The sequence below is a fragment of the Haemaphysalis longicornis genome, unplaced genomic scaffold (genome assembly GCF_048455015.1).
Source record: "Haemaphysalis longicornis isolate Haplotype H1 unplaced genomic scaffold, Haemaphysalis longicornis Haplotype H1 scaffold_7, whole genome shotgun sequence".
In the NCBI taxonomy this organism is placed as follows: Eukaryota; Metazoa; Arthropoda; class Arachnida; order Ixodida; family Ixodidae; genus Haemaphysalis; species Haemaphysalis longicornis.
The window spans coordinates 94,430,238-94,454,950 of record NW_027526422.1 but is presented as its reverse complement, the minus strand read 5'-3'; the positions used below and the strand labels follow the sequence as shown (position 1 = coordinate 94,454,950).

General features: G+C 47.1%; 1 protein-coding gene across 1 annotated transcript; it reads right to left on the bottom strand.

Moving 5' to 3' along the window:
- Positions 1-1,924: 1,924 nt before the first annotated feature.
- On the bottom strand, positions 1,925-24,395 carry LOC144146114 (dehydrogenase/reductase SDR family member 7-like). The gene is made up of 8 exons (XM_077678062.1): positions 23,982-24,395; positions 18,152-18,301; positions 16,232-16,338; positions 15,913-16,108; positions 15,741-15,787; positions 13,738-13,860; positions 12,321-12,487; positions 1,925-2,322 (listed from the first exon to the last, which is right to left on the bottom strand). Exons 1-8 carry the CDS (start codon positions 24,109-24,111, stop codon positions 2,262-2,264), a joined length of 981 nt encoding a protein of 326 aa, XP_077534188.1. The 5' UTR covers positions 24,112-24,395; the 3' UTR covers positions 1,925-2,261.
- Positions 24,396-24,713: the final 318 nt, after the last annotated feature.

The following is a 24,713-nucleotide window of genomic DNA, read 5'->3' as shown; positions in this document are numbered from 1 at the left end:
TCAAGTTTATATTCAACTTTATTCAAGTTTCGCTGTATATTGTTATAAAGTAAACGATATATCGTACAGCCTTCCTATTTTTTTAGTTTCAGCGGTCCCAACAGCTTAGATGACTATTTCATGAATAACGCTTGTTCAGTAAGCGTCCCCAAAATCCCCACTACTATCTTACCTCTATAGCTACTGCGTTATTTAATCGCGAAACGCGATCGCAAATGTGTGGTCGTGCTGCTGACCGCTGTGCCTGTTCACACACCACGAAAAAGTGCTTCCCGAACCTTCGTTTTACATTTTGAAATGAAAGTTTCGGTTGGCATTTATTCATTAGTGTAAATAGCTAACTCTTCTCGTGGCTTTAATTGGGCCTAAATTTTCTACTAGCGTACCAGTCAGCGAAGCGTGCGCTGTGTGCAGTTACTTTGACTTCGTAGTCTCCAACAAGCTTCATACGGTCTACAAACTAACAAAATAAAGGCACAATCTTCCAGGCACAAATTGTGTCGTGGCTTAGCTTTAATTGAGCGAACGAAATTTAACGACTGCCGGTGGCCGTCCGACTGGCTCTGTCGGTGGGTTGGCGAGCCGCGCAGTAGCGCGGTCAAGCCAAGCCATCTCGAGCGAGCGTCATGCGAAACGTCATAGCAAATCGGCAAGGAGGATGCAGAGAAGAGGACAGCACTTTCCAATTGATATTTCTACTGAATAAACAATCGTAAACGCACCCAAAGTGATCGAGACATAGCCTAGGGACTCTATAGAGTACAATTTGCGCAAGTAATCCCACAATGTTTACAAATTACTTCAGTGTCCCTTTGAAAAGCAGTACCTGCACTCAAAGCAAAATATGACGTTTTGCTTTGAGTGCTTAGAGCATTGCTTAGTCAAATGCAGAGCTGCATTGGCTGCAGCTAGATGGTTTACTTAGCACTTCGTTTGAAGCACGACATACATTTAATAGAAACAATTTTTTTAAATATATATGCGTTTGCGCTTATGACGTACCTTTGTAGCGGGAAAGTTGCCGTGGATCCCTCGCCCAGATTTCTCGTGATGCTCGCAGTGAGGATGGGTGCTTATTTTTCACGTTCTTAGAAAGCTTTTTTTTTTTAAACTGGGTGATTTTTTTTAAAAAAATGAAGGGGAGAGGATCGGATTTTTTAATTGAATTAAGACAGTACGTACGATCGTCCATGGGCTTAGCTGAATCATCATATTCTCCTTTAGCGGGCAAAGCTCGAACATTCTGACGTCAAATGGTTCAAACAAGTGTGGAGGACTTGAGTAGCACATTTAACTTCAAAGAAGTGCAAAACTTGACCAAATTACCTTACGCAAAGAAATGAGAAAATGGTAAGTGCGGAAAGCATTGCTCCAGCTAAGACAGTGGATGACTGTACGTCTGCATTCGAGCCCGTTCACGGTTACTTGAGCCTCACCCACTTGAACATTGTCAGTTGCATGCTGGTCGTGCCTGCTTACTCGTACGCTCGTCGACCCGCTAACGTGTTTGCCTTTCGCTGAATTGCCAGCTTTAGTGCTTGCCCACTTTCTTCCTTGTTGGCTCGCTTGCACGCTCGACAACTGACGCAACGTACACTTTTACGCAATGTGGCCTTGTTATTGGATCAGCGTCTACATTCTGCTGTGCGCTATAAACGCCACCACGGCAGAGTACTTTTACTTGTTTTGCTACAGCAGGCTGGGTAGCACTATTCTTGACTGTCGGACGCTGGGTTTTCGTCGCACTTGGTGTCTTAGACGACTTCCTGAACAAACGGTCATCAAACCTGTCTCCCGTTTCTCCAGCATGACGCATACCGACTAGGTGGGCATTTTCTACTTTTCTGTCACTTATTCTTGTTGATTCACAGTCTTTTGATTAAATACTAAAACTGGAAAAATAAACTTCCTCTTTACTGCTCAATAAATGTTCAACCGAATTCTGTCCGCTTTATTTCTCGAAAGCACGATGCCCTAGTTACGAAACTGTTTAATTAGTCGCATAAATCGAAGGCCTGAAGCCCCGTGGAGCATTGCCCTGCTCCTGGTAGACTTGTGCAACATCGGAGCAAACACATGAAGTGACGAAGATGCAACATGTCCCGCGCTCTCTTTCGCTGGAAAGTACTATCACGTTCGGCGTGCGTCTTCATCCATCCATGGCATCTCGTGTGCACCATCGCAACGACTGATGCGAGTGCGAAGAACGAAGTCGTGCTGGCGCTGCGCTTTGGCTTGACTCGGGATAGGGCTAAGGCTTTCTACTGCCCTTCCCTCATCTTCATAATTCTGTCCTTTGTAAACATCAGCCTCATTATGTAACTGTAAAGAGAAAGAAAACAATCGGTTAATGTAAATACTGTCACAGGACTCATCAGTGGACAACGCCGCAATTCACCATGTCCCAAAGCAGACGACGGCGACGAAGTGGCTGGCTCACTTTGCGCGCGGGCTCAGTCATGGCCGCCATGTATATACTGTAACTAGGCCCATCGTATCTCTTGATCGATAGACCACTTTCCCTTTAAGCATGGATCGCCTCATCAGTTCTGCCTCCACGTAACATTCTGGTGGAGGGTGCGGCGTCATCCCCAACCTGGTCTCGGCATCGCCCCGTCTCGCCCTGAACGCGAAAGCCGAGTGTACGCGGGCCATGTCGGGCAGCCCCAGCAGCGCTGCGACCAGCACTGGACCCCGTCTCCGCCCCATGTCCCCAGCCCGTGATCAGCCCATCAATACCAGCCGCCACAAGTTGACATCAGACGAGATGAGCCGAAGCCGTTGTGTCCCCAGCCCTTTCGCCCGATATGGTTCCATTGCATGTGCCGATGGCGCTTCGCTGCTGCGTTCATGACAACGTTATTGCGGACCGGGCAAGGGAAAATCAGTGCAATCATCGTCAACCGTGGCGACAAGCACCCTGTTATTCACTGCCATGGCATCGTTAATCTTCATCGCTCTCGTCATTCACCGCGCCCTCGACCGGGATGGTCGTTCTCTACCGGAGGGTGGGGGGGGGGGGAGGGGGGGGGGCTAGGTTGTGATGATATCACGGGACTCATATGTGGACAATGCCCCAATGCACCACTTCTCAAGACTGAGGACGACAAAGAAGTGGCTGGCGCACTTTTCGCGTGGGCTCTGTCATGGCCGCCATGTACATGCATACCGTAAATACGTCCATCGCATCCCATCAACCGTGGATGGCCTCATCAGTTCTGCCGTTATGCTACAATGTTATAGCTAGAATGTTATAATCCTATCCTTCATTCATGAGTGCCCTAATTGGCCTTGCACAAGCTTGCACATCTTTTTTCCGAGGTGTCAATCTGCCAGCATTTCAACTAATTCTAATTCGCTCAAGTTTGAAGACTAATGGGTCGGGAGAGTATAAGAAACATTGCCACTCCTAAATAGCTGACGTGTTCTTTGTAGTCGAGTTTTTAATTTAAAATGCATGTGGCATCTGTTTCGTCAAAGCTGTTAGTGCTGCTCAGCGTTGCCAGATTGGAAAGAGGCTTCAACCGCAGCTCCTCGACGAAATTTCACCAGACTTCACCAGCACTAAAATATGCCTGCTACAAAGTATTTTCTGCTCCAGGATCATTTCTCGGCATGCGGTTCACCAAAACATAGCCTTGAAGATGGTGTCTTTGTTGCTAATAACAAACCGTCCTACCAGAGGGGTGACATTAGCTCTATAATAAAAAAAAACCCGGAGGTGGTGTCTCGAATACCTCTGTCATTAGATTAGCAAAATTGGTTCTGGAGATGTGAAATAATTTTTTTTTTCATATTCTTCACAATGCCCATTTATAGAGAACTCACTCCATATACTGTGGGCATGCTCGCACAGAAGTTGCTTCGGTCCATGTGCTTTTCGCCAATGTTTATATTCAAAGAAGATGTGGTGCAACGTATATTTTTCTCAAGTTATTGTGTGCGCATTTAAAGGGGCGCTGAAAGAAAACCGCAAGTTAGTTTCAAACAAAAGTCAGACCTGTTCATAGCCATTTAGCGTTCATTCGGTGCGCAAAGGTGTCTTAATTGCTGAGAAATCGCTACTCACACGCTGAGCGAACGTGACGTAAACAGCGACTGAAGCCTTCCGGATTATCATGTTTCCGGTTTATCGTGATGTAAGCGACTGCAGCCGCTGTTTGCGTCACGATAAACCGGAAGCGAGGGAGGCAGCGGTGAGGTATAGCAGTGTAGAAGCAACCGAATACAACGCCACCACGTACCGAGCGCTTTGGTCAGTTTCGATCAAGTCAGTCGTGCTTTCCCGAACTCCCACGGTCTTTACAGCTCCGGACCACGAAGCAAAATGTTTCTTCATGAGACCCGTGATCAGTATTGACGCTTTGTTGAAGAAAAATTCCCGCGCCTTCCCGCGAGGGGAACACGAGCATTGGGGCCTCAGTACTGATTGAAGGCCGTGTTGCTTCCATCGCTTCTTCCGTGATGCTGGAGTAGCAGACACGAGTAAACGTGGGCACGAGCGTCAACCAAGGAAGGAAGGAGCAACGCAGTGACTGAAACACGAGCGACCGCTAGCCGCTATATTTGCAGCGCGCGCAGTAGAGGGAGAGCAGTACGGGGGGGAGAGCGCGCATGCGCAAGCAGCGCGCGCCCTTCCACGCCCCACCGCGCTGCTATCACGCACCTGTTAGGCCGAGACCGCGACGGAGCGAACGGGCTGACTACGATGCATGCGCGCGCCAGCTGCTGTTGAGAGAGAGGAGGGAAGGATTGATTGATTGATTGATTGTGGGGTTTAACGCGCCGACGCAACGTAGGCGATGAGGCGCGCCGTAGTGGAGGGCTACGGATTAATTTTGACCACCTGGGGATCTTTATCGTGCGCCGAAATCTCGCACACACGGGCGTTTTTGCTAAGGAGGGAAGGAGAGGCGCACCTGCTGCGGACGCGAAACTGTTGACACCGTCCGACGCAGGAACAGGCGAGGCTAAGAAATGCTCTGCATTTAAAAATGGCTGCGGCTTAGCTCAGCTAACCTTGGATATGCAAAGCAAGAGCTTGGTTTAGTCTGGTTGAGTCTTTGTTTCGCTTGGTTAAACCTTTGATTTAGCTATAATGCCGACCACGTCTGAAAGCCGTTCGGTTCCGTGCAACGCTCACAGGGGGAAGCCGGGCGAACGCGGCGTTCATTCATGACGAACGCACCGTGCTCTTCGGTAGGCGCTAGACGAGTCACGTTGCCCAAAAATACCCATCGCCGCATTCATGGGAGGCTGAAAGGGGTGGTTGGCTGCCTCGGCCGCAGCGGCGGTGGCGACCGCTGTCGGCGCCCGCAGGCGCCAACAGCGGGCCCGGCGAATCACGCGATGCGCTTCGAGGGGCGTGTCGGCGGGGGTGTGTCTCCGGTCAAAAGGTCATTTGCGCATCCTCCACGAAGTCGCTGGACGAAAGTATTAAAGCTTTGCTTTAAAACATTGTCCTTTTGAGGCCATGCGAATGTTCGTTGTCGAACCAAACCGATCGCGTGTTTCTCACACGCTCCCTCGCAAAGCCGTACCGCCGCCCAAACATGAACGGGTCCATGCAGCGGCAGCCAAAAAAGACGTTGCGCATGCCAAACGTTTTAACCACTTCTGGTGCAATTTGCGCGGTATAGCCAGTGGCGGCGTCACCTGCCTTCATGTTTTCACTATTTTCTACCGTAATTTTAAAAAAGAGCTACGCGTGAGCGTGGTATGCTCGTGTCCTCGTTGAAGTAATCTACCTATCTTGAGCAACTTGCATTTTGACTTCAGTGTCTCTTTAACACTTGCCAGATTACTGTAAAATCAACACGCCGTGCAAAGCTTTTGTACTGTCCCAAATATGTGAGGAATTTACTAGAGAGGTTATGCTAGTTATACATCCTGGGTAAAAATTTCCGGATGTTATTCACTGTGGTTTGTCTTAAATACTAAACGTCACGTTAGTGTTTTCATTACTTTCAAGCAGTGGCGAAAACCCAAAAATACTTGTCGAGTACACAGAATACGCATGCAGTCCAATAATGTGAGCGGCTCTTGCTTTTTAGGAGGGGGAAAAGATTCCATTCAAGGAAAGGAAACCGTGGTTTAAAGCGGTACACAAATGTTTCCCCACTTTTCACCGGATACTGTCTGGTGTAGCCGTACCGCGCGGCGCCTAAACACCAGTAACACGAAAAAAGCCGCGGATTTTTACAATCTGGTGCCGTATTTCACCATCTTGCAAAGCTGCTGCTGCTCCCGGCCGCTACCCAGCACGGTCCCTTCATTTGCAAAAAAGTGGACATTTTTCTTAAATCGGTAGTAGAATAACACTGTAATTTTCAAAATACCAACATTTCTTGACGTACGTTTCATGCAGCATCAGGACATCCAAGTACGAGAATGGTCATAATTTTTTCTTTCTTGTGCACCTTGTAAGCATCAACGCATACGAAGTACGCCGAAAACGCACGTACGTCGATGTTTCAGCACTTCTAGTAGATTACAAGGTGGTCCAACTGACACATAACTGTCTGCAGACGACCCGCGACACCTCAGCACAGGTTAAGTTGTGACATGATAACCACCCCAATATAAAATTCTAAACAAAGTACGCCGTAGTAATGCGCACCCACCCACACGCCCAATCATTAAAAAGAATGGCCGCGCATATGCTTTTATCGTTGCAAATGTCGACAAAAGACGGTAGTCAACTAGCTCCCCTGGCCACTAAATGCCTCCCTTTTCTTTCCACCTCACCTGTCATGGTTTTCCTCTCTCGTCTCATTTCTCCCAAGATAACACGCTAGAGGTTTGCTCAAGTCAATTTAAAGTTACCGCGTTCCACTGCTCCAAGTTGGGTGCCTCGATGCCAGTGCTGCCGTACGGCGGAGAGGTGCGCGAATCGAGGCACCCTACTAGAACGTTTATAGAACGACGTTGCCCTACTCCAAGAGTGTTCCAAGCGGAACGTGGACTTATCTAGTTGAAACTTTCGATGCTGTCGCCGTTTGATTTTTTAGGATTCCGCCAGGTAGCGCGGGCAACAGCAGCCGACCGTTTTCTGCAGTTGACGTATTTTATTTTCTATCGCAAAATCGCAAAATGCAAGCATCCGTAAATTTTAATAAAGGGACACGGCAAATGTCACTCATGTATTGATTTGCTGCCTCATATTTGTGTAATGTCTTGTTCTTGTTCGACAATGTTGATAAGTTGAACATTAACACTGGACTTTGGCTTTTATATTTTGCTGTGGATATACATACAGGGTGTCCCAGCTACTATGCACCAAGATTTAAAAAAAGAGTGATGGTGTAACTCGAATAAAACCTGGTGCGTAATGTTTGCAGTACTGTGGAGAAGCGGACAGTAATTTTTTCTTTAATGAGACTTAAATAAATAAATAATTTTAATTAATTATCTAACTCGAGAATTACTGTCCTAATCACTGAAGTGTCAATGAAGCACTTGTAGGTTTCCACGAGAGGCATCTAACTGCGGTATTTTCAGCGACAAACTAATTGCGTACTCATTTATTCTGTCTGATAAAGAAAACCCGCGACATATGATAAATACCACGTGACGTAAAGCAATGCCCTCATACAGGCTGCCTCTGACTTAGCCAGAATGAAATAAACAAAAGAAAGAAAGAAGAAATCGTGACCGAGTTTGTGCCTTATCTGCACACGTGCCCCACGAATCTTGCTGTTGCTGCTCCTTCCATGCATGCCATTATCAAGGTGATGCGCTGTCTCTTCGGGCGGGTGACAGGCGAAGCAGTTGCTTTCAATCAACTTATTTGGGGACGCTGCTTAACAATGCGCGCGGAAGCGCCGTCACGTGGTATTTTTCATATTTCGCGGGTTTTCTGTATCAGTCAGAATAAATGAGTACGCAATTAGTTCGTCGCTGAAAATACCGCAGTTAGATGCCCCTCGTGGGTACCTACAAGTGCCTCATTGACACTTCAGTGATTAGGACAGTAATTCTCGAGTTAGATAATTAATTACAATTATTTAGTTAAGTCTCATTAAGGAAAAAAATTACTGTCCGCTTCTCCACAGTACTGCAAACATTACGCACCAGGTTTTCTTCGAGTAACGCCATTGCTTTTTTTTAATCTTGGTGCATGGTAGCTGGGACACCCTGTATAAGACTATTGCGCAGTTTCTGTATCACTTTGGCCGAACGGGCTGAACGAGTCACAGCCAGACAGACAGACAGACCAAAATTTGTGCGTTTAAGTCGCCAAAAAAAGACTATCTTCTTTAAAAACTAGACAACGTGAGGAAGTGTAATTTTAATAACACCGCACCTGAACCAGTTGCACAATAAGTTGATATAAAATACTTCTCGTTAAAAAATTGCCCCTCGGGGCATATCTGCCACCTGATCAAAATTGCAGTTCCCGAACGCCTGGTTAGTCCGACGAGGGGCAAACTAATTGCTTGTACCACAAGTTCACATGGTTCAAAAAGCTGTTCTGCGCTGTGCTAGACAAAATGATACGATTAATCACTAGAGGTTGTGTGGAGTGCACGCCAAAGTGCCGTTATATAACCAGGCCTTGGGCGTGTCAAAAACTGCCTTCATCACCCACAGGAGCCATATTATACCATTCTTGCAAACGGTTAACAAACCCTTGAAGGCGAGTGCGTTGTCAGTTACACTAACAGCTTTCGCGATATTAAGCAACAACCCGGCTTTGCGTGTTAACAGATATTGACGGATAGATGATACTACCTCAATTTTGTACTGCAGTGTTGCGCACTCAACTGTGCGCATTAGCACTCATGTGTGCTTAGTTAGCATTGCTTGCATGATATGCGGGCTGGTCGAGTACGGGAGCCATCAGTAATCGCGCTAAGACCAAAAAATTTGTGATTCAATAGTGAGGGAAATTAAATGCACTTTTTCTCTTCATGAAAGACATTTAATTATTGTCTGCCTTCACCTTCCCTAACACGATGTCGTCCATTTTTAAGAAAGCAGTACAGTCTGGTTGAACAACAGAAAATAATCATACGTATAGAGCACGGTGTCATCAGCTTGAGTTATTGAGTTATTTATTCATTTGGGAGTCCCCACCAACAGCACTAGGCCTTCCTTGGGTAGTGCACTGGAAGTACAGGGTAACACGCGGAACAAAAAACAATGAAGTAGGGATACTGGTTCCGAAGTTCAGTGAATCACGAAGTACAGTGTAGCGCAGCACACACACACACGCACGCACGCGCGCACACGCACAAACATAAGCACGCAAGCACACAGACCCATACACGCACGCATGCAAACGCGCACGTACACATACACAAACACAAAAAAGCACACAAATAACACGATAAAGATATGAACATTGCGGTCGGGCCCATTAGCAAGCACGAAGAGAGGGATCATGAAAAAGTACAGGCATCTACTTTACATCTCTGTAAAGTAGATGCCTGTCCATACATGTCCATACAGACATGTCCACACATGTCTGTAATGTACTTTACAGACATGTAAAATACACGTAAAGTACATTGAAATGTATGGACAAAACATACGCGCGCATGAACACTCGCACACATGCAAACAAAACGGGAACCCTGAATCCCTTGCATACCTTACTGAGGGAGCACGAAGAGCTTCAGATATTTGCATTTTTAAGAGAACCTTTGAAAGACTTAGGGGCGTATTCTGAGTCCCTCCTTCACTCTATTTACTCCCTCCACTCGGCTGAGGGGAGGATTCCGCAATGCTTATGCATGGGGAAATCGATTTCAAGGACCTTCTCCACTGGAGCCTCGAGTGTATGAAGGACGAGCAGAATACCGGGGTAATATTTCCTGAGAAGACGTCTGAGGATGCATAAAAATCATGATTTACACGCGTTGCACGTGGCATACAGGCGACAGCATCTCTGTGGTCGTTACATCAAAGCACATGTGGGGACGAAGTGCTTGCATTGGCGCCCTTATCTAAACAGAGCTCACTAGTTTCGGGCTGTCGAATTTAGAGGGGACACACTAAAAAAATCAATCACGGTTCCTGCGACTACATTGTAATTATTCCAGGTTAAGCTGCTTGAAGTCATCGCTGTAAGCGTGTTTTAGATACGGGATGTAGCGACGAGAGAAGATGCGAGTGAGCTTTTTTTGCAGCCTCTTTAAGCGCAAAGATGACGACGCACTCATACTCTTCCATATTGCCGATGCAAACTTCGCCTTGGGGATAACGAGAGCTTTATACAGGGCTAGAAAGCACAATCCCCTTGAGAAGTCTTTTGTTGCACGATATATCGCAGCCAGAGTCTGAAGAGATGCGTGCGCTAGGTATTTAGCACGAGGTGTCGACCGAAGTTTATATTCTACAAAAACGCCGAAATCGCGTGTTACGCTTGCTCTTTTTATCGTCTGAGAGTCAAGGTGGTACAAAACGGCTAAAGGAGAATTCTTTCGAGTGTATGCAATAGCAACGGTCTTCAGAGTATTCAGGTCTATGTAGCTAGTTTTGCACCAGAGGGATATCGCGTACACGCCGCTCTGAAGCTGGGCGCAATCTTCCTCTGATACCACTGCACGGTAAAGTTTCATGCCGTCTGCAAACTCCAAGAGAGATGAATGTTTTACAATGAACTGCATGTCATTCACAAATAGGTTAAACCGTAAAGGGCCGAGGATGGAGCCCTGAGGGGCCCCGGATGGCACAGCGAAGCTGCTAAACTTAGCGCCAGCTTACTGAACGAAGTTCGTTCTATGTTTGATGTAAGTAGACAACCACTCGCAGAAAGCAGGTGACAAACCATACGCAGACAGCTTGCGAAGGAGCAATTCATAGTTTACGCGGTCGAAGGCCTCACTGCAGTCGAAGTAGGTGGCGTCCATTTGAAAACGTGAAGGTACGCATTTGCTGGCGTCACTGAGAAAGCAGGCAAAGTTCGACCTGACAAACCGGGAAGGAATAAACCCGTGCTGATTACTGTGAATCAAGGGGCGGATTTTGCTCAAGAGATTATTGTAAGGTCCACTTATGATATCAGCGGCCAGGCGCCCGGGCTGCGCGTGAGAACCCGCCACTCTGTCTGGGGGCCCAGCACTGGGGACTCTACGCCGCAGCCGTCGCCAATTCGTCACGGTGCGCACGGGAGACGGATTGTCTGGCCCACCGAATTCCACAGGGATAATCCCCCATTGAGAAAGCAGACGGCGCCGCCGGATTCCGAGAACCGTCGACGTGACGCGCGGAGGTGGTAGGATTACCAGCGTCGAAGCGCGCGCTGCGCGAGACACCATTGTTAACGCGCCCCGGCCGGCACGGTGCACTGTCGCCGCCTTTCGCTCTCACCCCGCGGGGTCGCGCGCACCTGCTCGTCTGCGAGCATGCCGTTGACCCAAAGATGGCGGCGCCTCATTGAATATTCCGTAGCGCGTTGAGTGACAGCTGTCTACGTGAATTTGGGCACTCCCTTACGCGTGTACGAACGCTACAGGGGCGTTCCCGAGAGAGGGTGATCTCGAGGTGTTATAAAGCCGAACTTGGCCGTTGGAAAGGGTTCTTGTCTGAGCGCTGAGCTGGGCAGTTCCCGGGGGGACAAGGAGTCTCGACCGTTAAAGCTAGGTTGGGATTTGTGAGCCCCCTAGGCTAGAAGTTAAGGTCGCATCGGAAGTTTAGGGTACAACGCCGTACCGGGCAACTAGACGGATCTTGCGGCGAGACAGAGTCTCGGCCGTCGTTTCTCGAGCGGTTTGTGTACGCTCCGAGGATAGGAGAGTTAGACGAAGTTGAGGAGCTCGAGTGATTTGTGCGCACTCGGAGCTAGCGTCTAGCTGAAGTTTGAAGTTTCTTTTTATTACTCATGTACGCAGTTAGCCTACTGTAAATAGCTGTATATAAACTCTTCGTTTCCCTTCTCCAACTAGCAACGCCTCAAGTTCGTCAATTCGACCGCCATCTGCAAGAACTTTTACATCATCGCCCTGCCAGCCTCCTAGGAGCCAAATCAACCGGAGCCCGGGCGATTGGGTTCCTGATGGACACCGGACTTAGGGGAAACGAACCACAAACCATCTTTACTGATGATGGTGTACTTTAGGAAAACTTTTGAAAAAGAATAAAGTAGATAAAGTGGTCGATAGTTCCCGGGTACCGACGCATTTCCGGACTTGTGGAGAGGAAAAACAACGCCAGTTTTCAAATCTGTTGGCAAGTGCACTCTTCAAGCGAAGGGCAAAAGATGTGGCAGAGCAACGGTGAGAGAACGTCAGAGCAACCTTTTACAGTAAAGCATGGGATATTATCAGAGCAATCCGTCAGTCACTCACCACTCTGCTGAACGATAACGCACTTACTTTCTGAATATGCTTGGGATGTACTGGGCACAATACATGATCAGAAGAATAGGGTTCTCCGAAATCCACACCTCATCCATCTTATTGGCAATTGCGACTGCAGTGAGCCAGGCACATCGTTCAGTGGGCATGAGTTTAGAGTTGGGTGCGTCTTTCAGGTTGTGCATCTGCGAAAAGTGAAAAAACAATACAAAGTATCTACTGGGCCATCCTCCCAAACTAGTTACCGGGACTTTTACGTTTAGTGCGCCAAAATAAGTGTGCAGAAAAAAATAGCGCGTGGCAAGGCGACCACCGCATCTAATCTGTGTGGCCTCAGGACGAAACGGTACAGTCATAACAGAATTTATTATTGTTTGAAAATAAAAATCATAGCAGTACACCAGACTTCTGATGCTACCGGAGCACTGATGTTCAACAACAAAAGGTATTTTTCCAAACTTCGTAGAAGTGGTTGTAGATACGCCTCTTTGTGACCTAAATAGCGTACAGATGTATGAAAATCATGGCGACCTATATTGCTGAAATAGGCGGCTAGAAATATGCCGACACTGCAAGTTGTGTGCATGGCTAATGATTCGGTGAATATACGGGGTAATAACATTCACTTATGCAGCCCGATTTTTTGAAATACGAACTAGGATTGCACAAGTGTATAAAAAGCCTGTCATCTAGCTATAGTAGTTTTAACTTTAGAAGAACTTACATTTACACTGCAATAAACAGTTTTTGGACTGGTGGATAATCGCCATCGTCGCCTTCCAACATCCAAATAAAGTAGCAATAGCTGCCGAACAATTTATGTTATTTTCCTGGACACTTCCGAAGTCATCGAGTTTATATCACGTAGAGAAATTTTGGCGCTGCGAATGTCCACACTAAAAACGCCACGGGAGACTGACCAGTGTGAATACATAAACCAAAATCTGCAGAAACCACAGCAGACAGTAAGCCTGTAACATTTCACACGAAATTTTTGTTATGCGAGACCACTCTATTGCCGTGATGCGCGTGGTTATTATGTTAACTTAGGGTGGCCCCATTTCATCACCCGGGGCTTTATGGTGTTGCACTGACAGTTCTAAAAATCAAAAGATAAACGTAAAACTTACTGAGGAAAAATATCTGCATAATAGGTTTCTATGCTCTCTATTCCCTGTGACTCCTCCTTCACCACCTATTGCACTGGCATGAGCAGTTAAAGTTTAAGTTACACAAATGATGTAAAGGTTAAAGCAAAATACAAAATTACGGCGCAATAAAAAGAAAACGAGAAAGTTCCGATCGAGTCCCTAACAGTCATTGCTTTAACATTAATACACGTATCAAGACGACAGAAACACAATCGGACTGTTCGTCTCGACATAGAAGAACTCTATTGTTTTATCTTTTTACACATAGGCAAAATTGGTGTTACCTTTCCGGGTGTAGCGGTGTAGGCACGTTCACGGACGCGCGAAAAGACAGGTCCAGGACAAGAAATGGTCACATCCAGACCTCCCAAGAGCACGCCTTCCAAGCGTAGGCATTCGAAGTAGCCCTGAAAATTTACGCAGGAAAGCACGGTTAACAGGCACAGGATTAATTTCAGGTGGATATTCTGGATATTTCGAACTTTTTGGTTTAATTCCTTAACTCCGCACTCATGTTACAAGCAATATAATTAAGTATGGGCGTTAGCTAGCAGCTATCGCGCACATGATTACCACTGAAGGTGTTGTTGTAGAATGACGATTTTCGCAAAACGTTTACCCAAAGGGTATACTAGAGGCTTTTACGGCTCCTCACTTCGCAAGTTTAGCATCACGGTCTGTTTGGTTTCCGTCCCAGCATGAGGCATCAGTCATCGAATACAAGATGTAGGTACGGGGGAATACAAATAGCGAAAGCTGCCCCTGCAGATTTCCCTGGTGTAACGGGCAAGCAATTCTTTCACGAGAGTGATAGCATGCAATCTGGTTAGTGCCAGGCAAATGAGCAGTCCTGCGATTCGTGTTAGAATGAAAACCAATACGCTTTTGGTCCTCATTTGGCAAAAAAAAAATCAGGTTAGATTTTACGCGCCGTAGCGAAACCCGGGCTACAAGGTTCGCCATATAGTAGAGGGATGTGGATTAATTTAGGTCATTTGCAGGGATATGCAAGGCGTGCACCTTCACCAGGAAAGCGTCTGCCGCTTCCAGAAAGCGAACCCGTGCCCTCGTGCTTTCGCACTCCCGCGTACCCTCGTTCCCTCGAACCCGTACCCTCGTGGTCACTGGAGCAGCGCAAGGCGCGTAGAAACGGCAGCGAGAGCTCTACTGTGTTCATCAAGATTTGCCGCAAACGGCGTTGCCACGTGCTGGCTTGAGGTACAACATTCGCCCGAGGTTTGCCTATTAAAACTCGCTTTAGCGATTCAGGGAGTCTGGGAGTCGGATTATAAGGCCTGATGCAAAACTCCTATATCGGAAAGAGGCGTCTATCGACTGCCCGGCCCCGATCTAGACCGCTGACAAGATGTTGGGACAGCAAATTTATTCTGTACAAAAGACCAGCACGCGGAATTTGTTTCAGAACAACAGAGTTAGAAAGTGTTTCAGAGTCGTTTTCCGAAAGCCCAAGCGGCCGCCGTTACGGCTACAGGCGGCGTCTTATGCTTCGTTGTGAAATAGCAATTTATGACTGTACATGTCACGGAGCCAAATCCAATGCAGTGCCCTTTTAAATACATCTTGGCTGTTAAACTCAATGTTATTTAATTTAATACAACTCCATTGGAAGGTTGCCTGAAGCGCAGCTTTTCTGTGAAATATGATCATGAGTTTAAAGGTTAGATACTAACGACAACTGGCGTCACTCTTGTGTGCAATATACAATTATATTTTATTCGTTGCCGCAGAAACTTTACAAAAGAGGGCTAACAGCTGAATACGTGACGCAGTTCGATCCAAGTTCAATATCTCGAGTTTCAGCTTTAGTTACCAGAAACGAAGGTCATACATCTCTCGACAAGTGCGCCTATATATAAGTGCTGTTGCTCTTCAGCGCTACACAAGAACTCCAGTAACAGTCTAGTTTCCGAACTCCACGATATTGCAGCATCGTCGTAAGGGAAATCAGTCCCACGAGGTAATTTGCCCAGGCACTCTTTTTCTCCTTCTGTTAAATCTTTGCAGCCCCAGTTAAGTCGCATTTTCTACCCTGCTTGCGCACGTACGCATCTGATTTTTCGGTTGAATTTTGTATCATTTCTAAGCGCCGCTAAATAACATACCCCTGTCAGCATGGCACTGAGAGAAAAAAACTCTCCAGCAAATCTCAGGTATTTATCAGCCATCTACTTCACCAGGCGCGCGCTGGCATGAAGAGTCGTTGACGTATACCCCTGCAGAACATCTCATGTGCTTCACTCTTCGGATCAGTGCATATCATACCCACCTGCAATGCATGTTTGGAACCGGTGTAGGTAGCCGAGAAAGGTATACCTAGACCGATAAAAGAAAAGTTGCATTTTAGCCTTCAAGCGCAAAATGAATATTTTATCGATATTACCACACTCGATGCTCAATGAGGCGTCGATATTTTCATAACACAACTAAGGAGTGCTTACCTTGCTTCCCCGCTGCGCTGCTAGTGACCACGACGTGGCCACGTTGGCCCTTCTCCTTGAAGTGCTTCACTGCATGGCGTGTGAGGGATATGGCCCCGAAAACGTTGCAGTCAAACATCTCCTTGTCAAGATCGACGGAGATCTCCTCGAAATTAGCACGCTGGCTACGGCCGGCATTATTCACTAGGATGTCAAGCTGGAGGAAGAGAGCGCAGTTCATTTATTAAACGATGTCCTCAAGGATTCATACTCCTGAAGTTTTTTTTTTTACAAAAGTTGCTGTAAGAGCTAAATAAACAGACAAGCGTATGAAACGAACCTTGCCGTAGTGGTCCAGCACCTTCTCGAGCTGCTTACTGTGCGTTGAGAAGTCGCAAACGTTGAATGGAAGCACAAGAACTTCGGTTCCTTTGTCTTTTCCAAAGCCTTGAAAATAATGCCATGAGAATATAATATAAAGCGCGGAAACAAAAACACACAAGGAAACAGGTATTATCTTAACACAGTTGTACGGGCTGTTGGCATTAAACTGTTACGATGGGAAGTAATGTTCAGGATATGACTTAGCTATAAAAACCACTTAACTATTGTTGCATGAGAGTTCGAATCCGACCTAAGAGGGTATTCAGGGAAAAAAACTAGTTAGAGACAGACAACCGATTTTTCTGGAGGGCATGTCCTCCAACTGATAGGAAAGCCAGCGTTTTATACACTGCGGTAACTGAAAGGGATTTATAGATAGAAAGGCGGAAATACTTTAATTTAGCACTAAAATTTCTGACGTCTGGAAGTCGGCGACATGTAGTGTCTAAACATGACACTATCTTACGTGTCCCAATAATTCCATCGATTTCAACGCGTTTCTCAATAACAGCATGAAGGAACAGGAAAAGTTGCTCATTATTGTTGTTTTAGCCGAGGAAAAGTATTTAAATATCTTGTTTAATCTGGAGTGCGGTTAAGTTGCGGCACGGCTCGCTGTCATTGTTGCCAGCATTCCTTTTGGAGGTACACGTAGTGCTAGTAGATCTAAAAATTGCGATTTCAAAAGTTGTAGTGCGCTATCAGCACAATAGTTTCTGGTTAGGGCGTTTAAAATGATGCCCTTTCATTTGGATTTAAAAAAATGTATTCCCCTAAAATTCGTTACCTGTCCCTCAAGGATGCCTTGATATCATTTAGCAGACGAAAATGAACATTTTTGCACCTACCAAGTCTCACGCATGAACACCCAAACAAAACACAGCAACATGACGTAGTATTCGCTCTAAATGTCATTAATTCGGCCCTACACGAGAATGCCGAATGACATTTGAGGCGAATGACATTTGGCGGCACAGTTAGCGGCCAAATGAGTAGCCTCGACAGCAGTGGCGCGTCACTAGAGAAGAAAATTCAGTAATAAACCAAAGAATATTGTTTCTAAAAACTGTTATTAAACTTATATTTCCCTCTTCGTGTGGTTGTTCAAATAAAGAAAGACAAACAAGTACTAACAAAAAAGAAAATCGCGTCCCCAGTGCGCGCGCTACCGTAATACGGATTTTTTGCGGACTTGTCTCGGCTTTCGATGTCTGCTGATGTCACCTAAACAAGGTGATTTTCTTAATTTTATTTTTTATTATATTTTATGTTTTTGTTTGCAAAAAAAGTTTATTCGCGAAAACATTCTAGATGCGCTTTAAATATAATTTTGCGGGTTTGCACGCTCGCTAATCGTCAGCGCTATCACTATAAAATGACATTTGTTTCGCCGTGTAGACCCGCACGGCCGAACCGAAAGTCGTTGACAGCCAATGTGATTCACTTTGAATGACATTAGATTTGCCGTGTGACTGGGGTATAACTTATGTTCCCGCCCAAGAAATTGAGCTTCACGCGCGCGCGTGCGTGCGTGCGTGCGCGCGTGTGCGTGTGCGTGTGCGTGTGCGTGTGCGCGTGTGTGTGTGTGTGTGAGAGAGAGAGAGAGAGAGAGAGAGAGAGAGAGAGAGAGAGAGAGAGAGAGAGAGAGAGAGAGAGAGAGTGCACGTTATGATTTATTGAGTATTTGAAATATTATTCTAAGAGTCAGCGTGCGAACATTGTCAAACCTCGGTGAAGGAGTGCACTACACAATTGTATAGCAGGGCGGCTGCTTCGGGAAAATAACGCCCCGTGCCTGCAGGCGAATGACAGAACATGCGACGGCATTGTGAACAGCGTGGGAAAAATACAGGAGGATACGTTGGTATTTCCTTACCAAGACAATTCTTCTTGACAGCCTCTAGGTTTTCCTCGTTGGTGCCGGAGAGGATCAAACGGCAACCTACTTTTGCCAGCTCGTATGCAAGGTATTCACCGATGCCGCTGGATGCGCCTGTTATCCACACGATCTTCCCTTTCAAGGTGCCTGGAAAAGAAGAACAGACTTGCATGAGGATATCTCCATTTGCAGCAGTTTCTAGTTCTGTATGTTTCTTCGGTCTGCCTGTTCTAACAATATACTGCGTAGCCCCCCCCCCCCCCTCCAACCGAAAAAAAAAAAAAGAAAGTGCCACTTTCAACGCTGAAAATGTCGTAATACGGCAGCATTGCCCCGCCCTTGTCACCTATATATAGGTGACAAGGGCGGGGCAACACTGGAGGAGTCGGGCAACACTGGCGGGGCGACAAAGGAGTTATGGGAACGCAGGAGTTATAACTCCTTCGTTCCCATCCTCCCGCACGCTCTTCCCCATCCTCTCAGGATCAATTCAGAGGTTTGGTCCCCGCAATTCAATTTTCCCGCCTTCACACTGCCTGCGCGCCATCTGATTGTGAATGTGTGCCGCTTTCACACGCTGTTCCGTGACTGGTGCAGCCGAACCGTCCGACAGTTTTTTTACGTGTTTGCGTCCCATAGTCCAAACTCGATTTAGCGAAACCCAGTTTAATAAAAGTCCCGATTTAAATAAGAAATCCCGATCCCACCTCAGACGCCCAGAGAGTTCAGTGATTTGACTAACTCTGAATAACGAAGCCGACATAATGATTTGTCCCGGCTTAACGAAGCTTTCGTCAGACATTCAACTCAAAAAATTAATTTTTGGTCTGTTGTGCAGAGGACGCCTAAAAATTGATTCATAACGTTCCAAAGAAAACTTCAGCGAGCACGTTTGCCCCGCTATTACGAAACTGGGCGGCGCATAGCGGGAGTTGTAATTTTAAGTTGGTTTCACCATACGGCGCCAGCGGTTAAAAAAATGGCACTGGCGCAGTTTCCAACATTAAATGAATGTTAGGAAAGAGGCCGACACGGGGTCAAGTGATGGATGCACTTGGTCCGCTGCGGATGTTTGCCGGAACGCACGACGATACGGAAGACGCACTGGACGCACTACAAACTTACGAAGAATCCATGAGGCCGTTGCTTATAAAGCGGACGCAAGCAAACACCACCGACCTCTTTGGTGGGGAATTAATGCTTAATTGAATGAATGTTTAATGAATGAATTGACTGAATGAACCATTTTCGTGGTCTCTTTCCATACGCGCGGGCCATAATTTTTTTTTAGCATTTACGCTTCGCAAATACGGCGCCGCATTAGCTTGCTGGTTGCCGGTACCGTATATAATCCAATGTAACCAATCAAGTGACCATGAAATGCGTAACTCCATTTGTCGAAGTTCTTCATTTAACTAAATATTTCGAGAGTCCCCTGAACTTCGTTAAATTGAGCACTGACTGTACCATTATGTTTCATTTACAATTTCTTGTGGAAGTTAGGTCCAGGATGTTTTTTTTAAAAAAAAAAACCTGACATATACAGGCAGGCGCACACCAGAAATCCCGTTTGAAAAAGTGGTATTCAATTTTAGAAATGTTATTTTTATCTTCCCGCGCTTTACGGGTTTCCATTGCTTCGAAAGTATAGCTGAAGCAAGAAGGGCTAGACCGTATATCCAAATTAACTCGCATCGTTTACGAATGCGACATGCTATAGAAAAAGCGTTAATAAACGCGAACATGTAGAAAGATTGGCGCAGCTTGCACTAGGGGTGCAAGGCTGGAGAAACAATAGAGCTGGCGGCCCCTCTCCCTTCGTGGGGACCCGGTTGTTGCGCCTCACGTAGATTTGCGAGCTTGCCGCTGAAAGTTCTCCGTGACTGGCTTGTGCGGATCGTTTTGCCCGCAGCCTTTCACATCTCTCACAGTGGAGCGCGTTAGCAGGCCCTAGAACCCGCGCCAACCGGCTTCGCGAACTCGGCGTCCGTACGCCCAACTTCAGGCGCGAACGCACGTGAACTGGAAAGGGGAACAGCACGCCAGAGATCACACCACGAACGCTGGGAAGAGTGTTCTCGAAGGTCGAGCAGGGTGACGCCGGCCTCTCATGACGAGGCGCACGCTCACGAGCGCTCGGTATTTTTTCTTGCCATTTTTTACGAGCTCGTCACGTGACACAAGCCCACGCGCAAGCCTGGCCGGCGCCGAGCGCTCCTCACGAGATGCACGGTCGGTATTTTGTAGCGTGAGCTACACTGGCCGAGGTTGAGCAGTTTCGCGTGGCTCCTGGAGAGCCGGGCTGCGCATGCGCGAGGAGCAGTGCCGTCTCACGGCGAACAGCTGGCGCGCCGGAGCTGGTGCGCCGGACATGACATTACATGGAGAAAACTGAGAATTGAGACCCTGGATAAATGAAATGCGCTATAGTTGAGAGCTACGAAATGACGTAGACAAATTGAGGACGTCGAACGTGCGCCGAAATTTCGGGCTAACAGTCGTGTTTATTTTCTTTTTGTGTGTGTGTGTGTGTAGCCTCCTTTTTAGACAAATGTAGCGGTGATTTCTAGGGTCAGTGTAAAAAGTTCACAAACGACTTTAGGCTTTCGCATGGCCCTTGTAGTATTGACTGATATGTAGACAGCAACGACGGCAATGTCAGTATCTCCTGGCCGATGCTGATAGCGCAACACGAGGCCGTATTCCTGGTTGACCTCACTCCAGGTGGTCGAGCACGAGGACACAGTGGCTGCAGTGATAAAATCCCTCCGGTATGAATTACCACCAATCATAGGTTAGCTATTGACTTAGCAAAAAAAAAATTGCAGCATCTCCACTCCGTGGATGATGGCGAGGGTGCGGAGTACGGGGACTCGAAATGACATCCAAGTTGCGAACCGAGTGAAACCCGATTTGCACCCCGACCGTAATTCGATTTGAGCCGTGAGTTACACCTTGATTATTCTCTAAATGAAACTGCTATTCCCTTCTAAAATCGAATTTCGCTTGATTTTCGCTTGATGGTGATGTGCGCATGGATGAACGCGGACGGACACTGGGAGGTCTTAAGGAACTCCGCACCATTACAGGCGAGGGAGTAAGCCGTTTGACCTTTGGGCCCTAACTCACGGTCGTAGCCCAATGGGTAAGACGACTAACACTAACTCTGTCTCGTCTACCAGACACAGGCTCGAATTCTGCCGGTGCCTGTGTGAATTTTTGCGATTGTAAATGCTATGCGCACGGACGCGGACGGACATTGTGCGGTCCTTTAGGTGCTCCGCACCTAAAATAATCATAAGTCATTCAAGTCTGTGAACGTGCATGACCAGCTGAGCTTTCTAGCTCAGACATAACGCTGACAAGGAATTTAGGCGATAGGTATCAGCAAATTTTCTTTCTCTTTAACGTTGCCGGTGGTCATTCCTAACGATGACACATACATACACTCACACACCTTATTCTTCGTCTACCGGTAACTAATCCACTCAAAATGAATATCCAAATTAGGAGAGGGATAAGCTTGAGGTCCAAATCATATCTTTAGCGGCGTGCGACTGTAGTAATGGCCACGTGCTAATAACGCATGTACACAGCGGAACGTTCGTCTTACAACGGCCCCCCGTTTCCATGACACGAATACCCTGGTTATTTTTTGTTCTCGAATCCGAAAAATCCACGGAACCACAACCTCTTGTGTGCACGTGATTTTTGCGCTCCCTATATGCGGTCTAACAGGAACCGTGAAACTCCGGTACGACCAACTTGGCAAAAGAGGGAAAGGTCGTGCCCGTAATACCATAGACTATTATTCTGAAGGCCGGTCAGCTGGCGGCAAATTTAAAAAGCCCGCGAAAAAACTACTCGGCGTCACCGCAACCTTATGAAGAATGCAAGCGGCCACTTTTTGCCGGTATGATTTACAGCTTCCGCTGGGTGCATCGCTGCTTGTCTTGTTGCGATTGGTGACACCTTGCTGTACGACGCGCACAAAAGAAGGAAAGGAATAAGGGAAGGAAGATTACAAAATAAAGCATCTACGTATATAAAAAAGAACCCTGATCATATCATTTACGCATTGAGGTTTGGCTAAAATATGTCTAATGTTTCCATTTTGCTCCACAATGTTTGCCACCAGATATAGTACGGATTTTTTTTTTTTTTGCCGGGCGAATGAATCGAGGGACAGACAGACAGAACAAAATTTTTGTGGTTAAGTAGCCGCAGAAGGACAATATTTTTTTAAATGTATATATGGCGAACACTGCTAAAATGCACTGAGGTTTCCAGCGTAGCGGTTCTCTCACATTACGCAGGCCAGGACACGTAACGTGCACACGCATTCTATATACCACGCGGGTTTCCTCCTAACTGCTCCTCCCCATTTTCGCATAATCAACGCTCACGTTGTCAAACGCACAAGAGAAACAAAAAGAAAAAGCAGGCTTTTGTTTTAATATGTCATCAGGAATCTCACACGCAGAAAGAGATATACGACATCGTGTCAACGTGGATTAAAAGCTTCGCCGTGATGGCGCCCTTTATTCAGTTTAAACTGAATAGGAGGGAGTTTCTTATTCCGCACCCCGACCTAACTAGAGAACAAGGCTCGTCAGGTGCAAACGAACACCCCACTTTAAACTACGGCGGAGGTAATCCCAATTCCAGTCACGTACAGCCTCCCAAATGTTTAATAATATAGCGGGAGCGACGACCGATCGCCCTATCAACGCCTTATCACGGTGTTCACCGGCGAAGTAGGCGACAGCGCGCGCATAGAACTATCTGCTGTATGGAGTGTCGTCTGCTCCGCTGTTCTCCTCAGGGCAACAAATCCTCTGTGTTTCTTATCTCGCAAGGCCGTTTCGCTACCGCCAAAGGTAGCTAAAAAGCGTGGAGCACAAGGTTTTATTTTTGTCATTTTTTTTTATTCATGGCATTATATCACGCAGCTGCCTGAGGCCATTCTGGCCAACAAACCCGCCCTGTTCCACTTTTTTTATCTTTCCAGTGGCATTCCTCAAGCTGTGCGGGGCAAGTGATCCGAAAGGAAAATCAAACGCTCATTTTATATGCGTATGCGCTTAAGATACCCACGGCTTCTCGTGAACAAAGTCATTCAGATGCAGCGGCAGTGGGTGTACTAGCGGATAGCCCTATGCGCGTTCGCGTACTCTCGCTTTTGGGAATCAGTACTTTGGGAATTCCCCCGCATTGTTCCCGAAATATCTGCAGTCCACCCAGAAACAAAGCAGCGCATCCTTCTGAGTCCCACCTGCCTGGCTCAAGCTACCTCCTTTCCTGACCAGCTGCATCTGGTGACCCCACGTCAGGAGGGTGCTGGATCGCTGCACTTCAGAAGACCGACGGGCTGTCCGGATCACCACCACCTGATCCCCTGAATAAACTTTACTCTCTCTCTCTCTCTCTCTCTCTCTCTCTCTCTCTCTCTCTCTCTCTCTCTCTCTCTCTCTCTCTCAAAACAAATAGGCCGCGCATATCACTTCAAAAGTCAGCGACCTCAGATCATGACGCTTTCTCACGAGAACACACACTGTTGAGCAAGTTGGTGCACATTTGGGAAAAATCAGAGCGCGACTCAACAAGGACAACAGAAAAAAAGACAAACGCAAGCGTTCAAGAGCGCATAAATCAATAGTGCCGCTGCCTTCCTATTTTGGTGTCACAGAGTGACACTGAGTGACCTTAGAGCTAAGGAAGAAGTGAAAGAAACTACACTGCAGTCGCTACGAGAAGCTCCGCGGGAGAAACATTTACGGTGAGCAGGACAGCTAGCCGCCTTGAAACCATTCAGGGTTGCACTTACCGATAGGGCGACCCCACTTGGAGTTAAATAGAAGTGTCAAATCGGCGTCGGCAAGTTTAAGCCAGGCTAAGAAGGCGATGAGTGCGGGTACGCCCATGAAAAACAGCCACGATAGAACGCAGCACGTCATCTTGAAGACAAACTACCGCTTCTTTAGTCGCACAGGCCGCAGCGTTAATTCACAGTACACGCATACGGGGCACCGGGAGTCGGACAGCATGAAACGGCGTCGAACGACAGACAGGCTGGAAATAGCTGCCTTTTGCACCTTCACGGCACTTGTAAGCAGCAACTAGACATAGCAGCGCAGCGCTGCTAGCTGAGAGCAGTCCGGTGATAACGGCGACGGCGGGGCGGATATTACCGACACAACAAAAAAACTAACTCCGTATCTTTGTAGGCAAACGACTACTCGTAGCGCCGCCCGGTCCCGTGGCGAACTTCCCTTTCCGGGCGCGTACGTTTCTTCTGACGTCTTCGGCTGAATTGCAGTTCCCGCTTTCCACGCAAGCTGCGCCCTTCCGTCCTTGCCGCGACTGCCGCCGAAAAAAAGGAGGGGGTACAAATTGTAAACTGCAACACTAAAACAAAACGCTACCCTAAGCTTATGGAAATGAGTTCGATTTAAAAAAAAAATTGACGCAGCTTGCATGTAGTGGCGCAAGGCTAGAAAAACAGCAGAGCTTGCGGCCCGTCTGGCTTCTTCAGAGACCCGGCTGTTGCACCTATTTC

Excerpts from the sequence above, each read along its gene's own strand:
- LOC144146114 (XM_077678062.1), bottom strand. The coding sequence starts at position 24,111 with ATGACGTGCTGCGTTCTATCGTGGCTGTTTTTCATGGGCGTACCCGCA. Across the intron at positions 15,788-15,912 it reads CAGCGCAGCGGGGAAGCAAG|GTATACCTTTCTCGGCTACC; the intron begins GTAAGCACTCCT and ends TTATCGGTCTAG. Across the intron at positions 2,323-12,320 it reads ATCCCAAGCATATTCAGAAA|TTACATAATGAGGCTGATGT; the intron begins GTAAGTGCGTTA and ends TTCTCTTTACAG.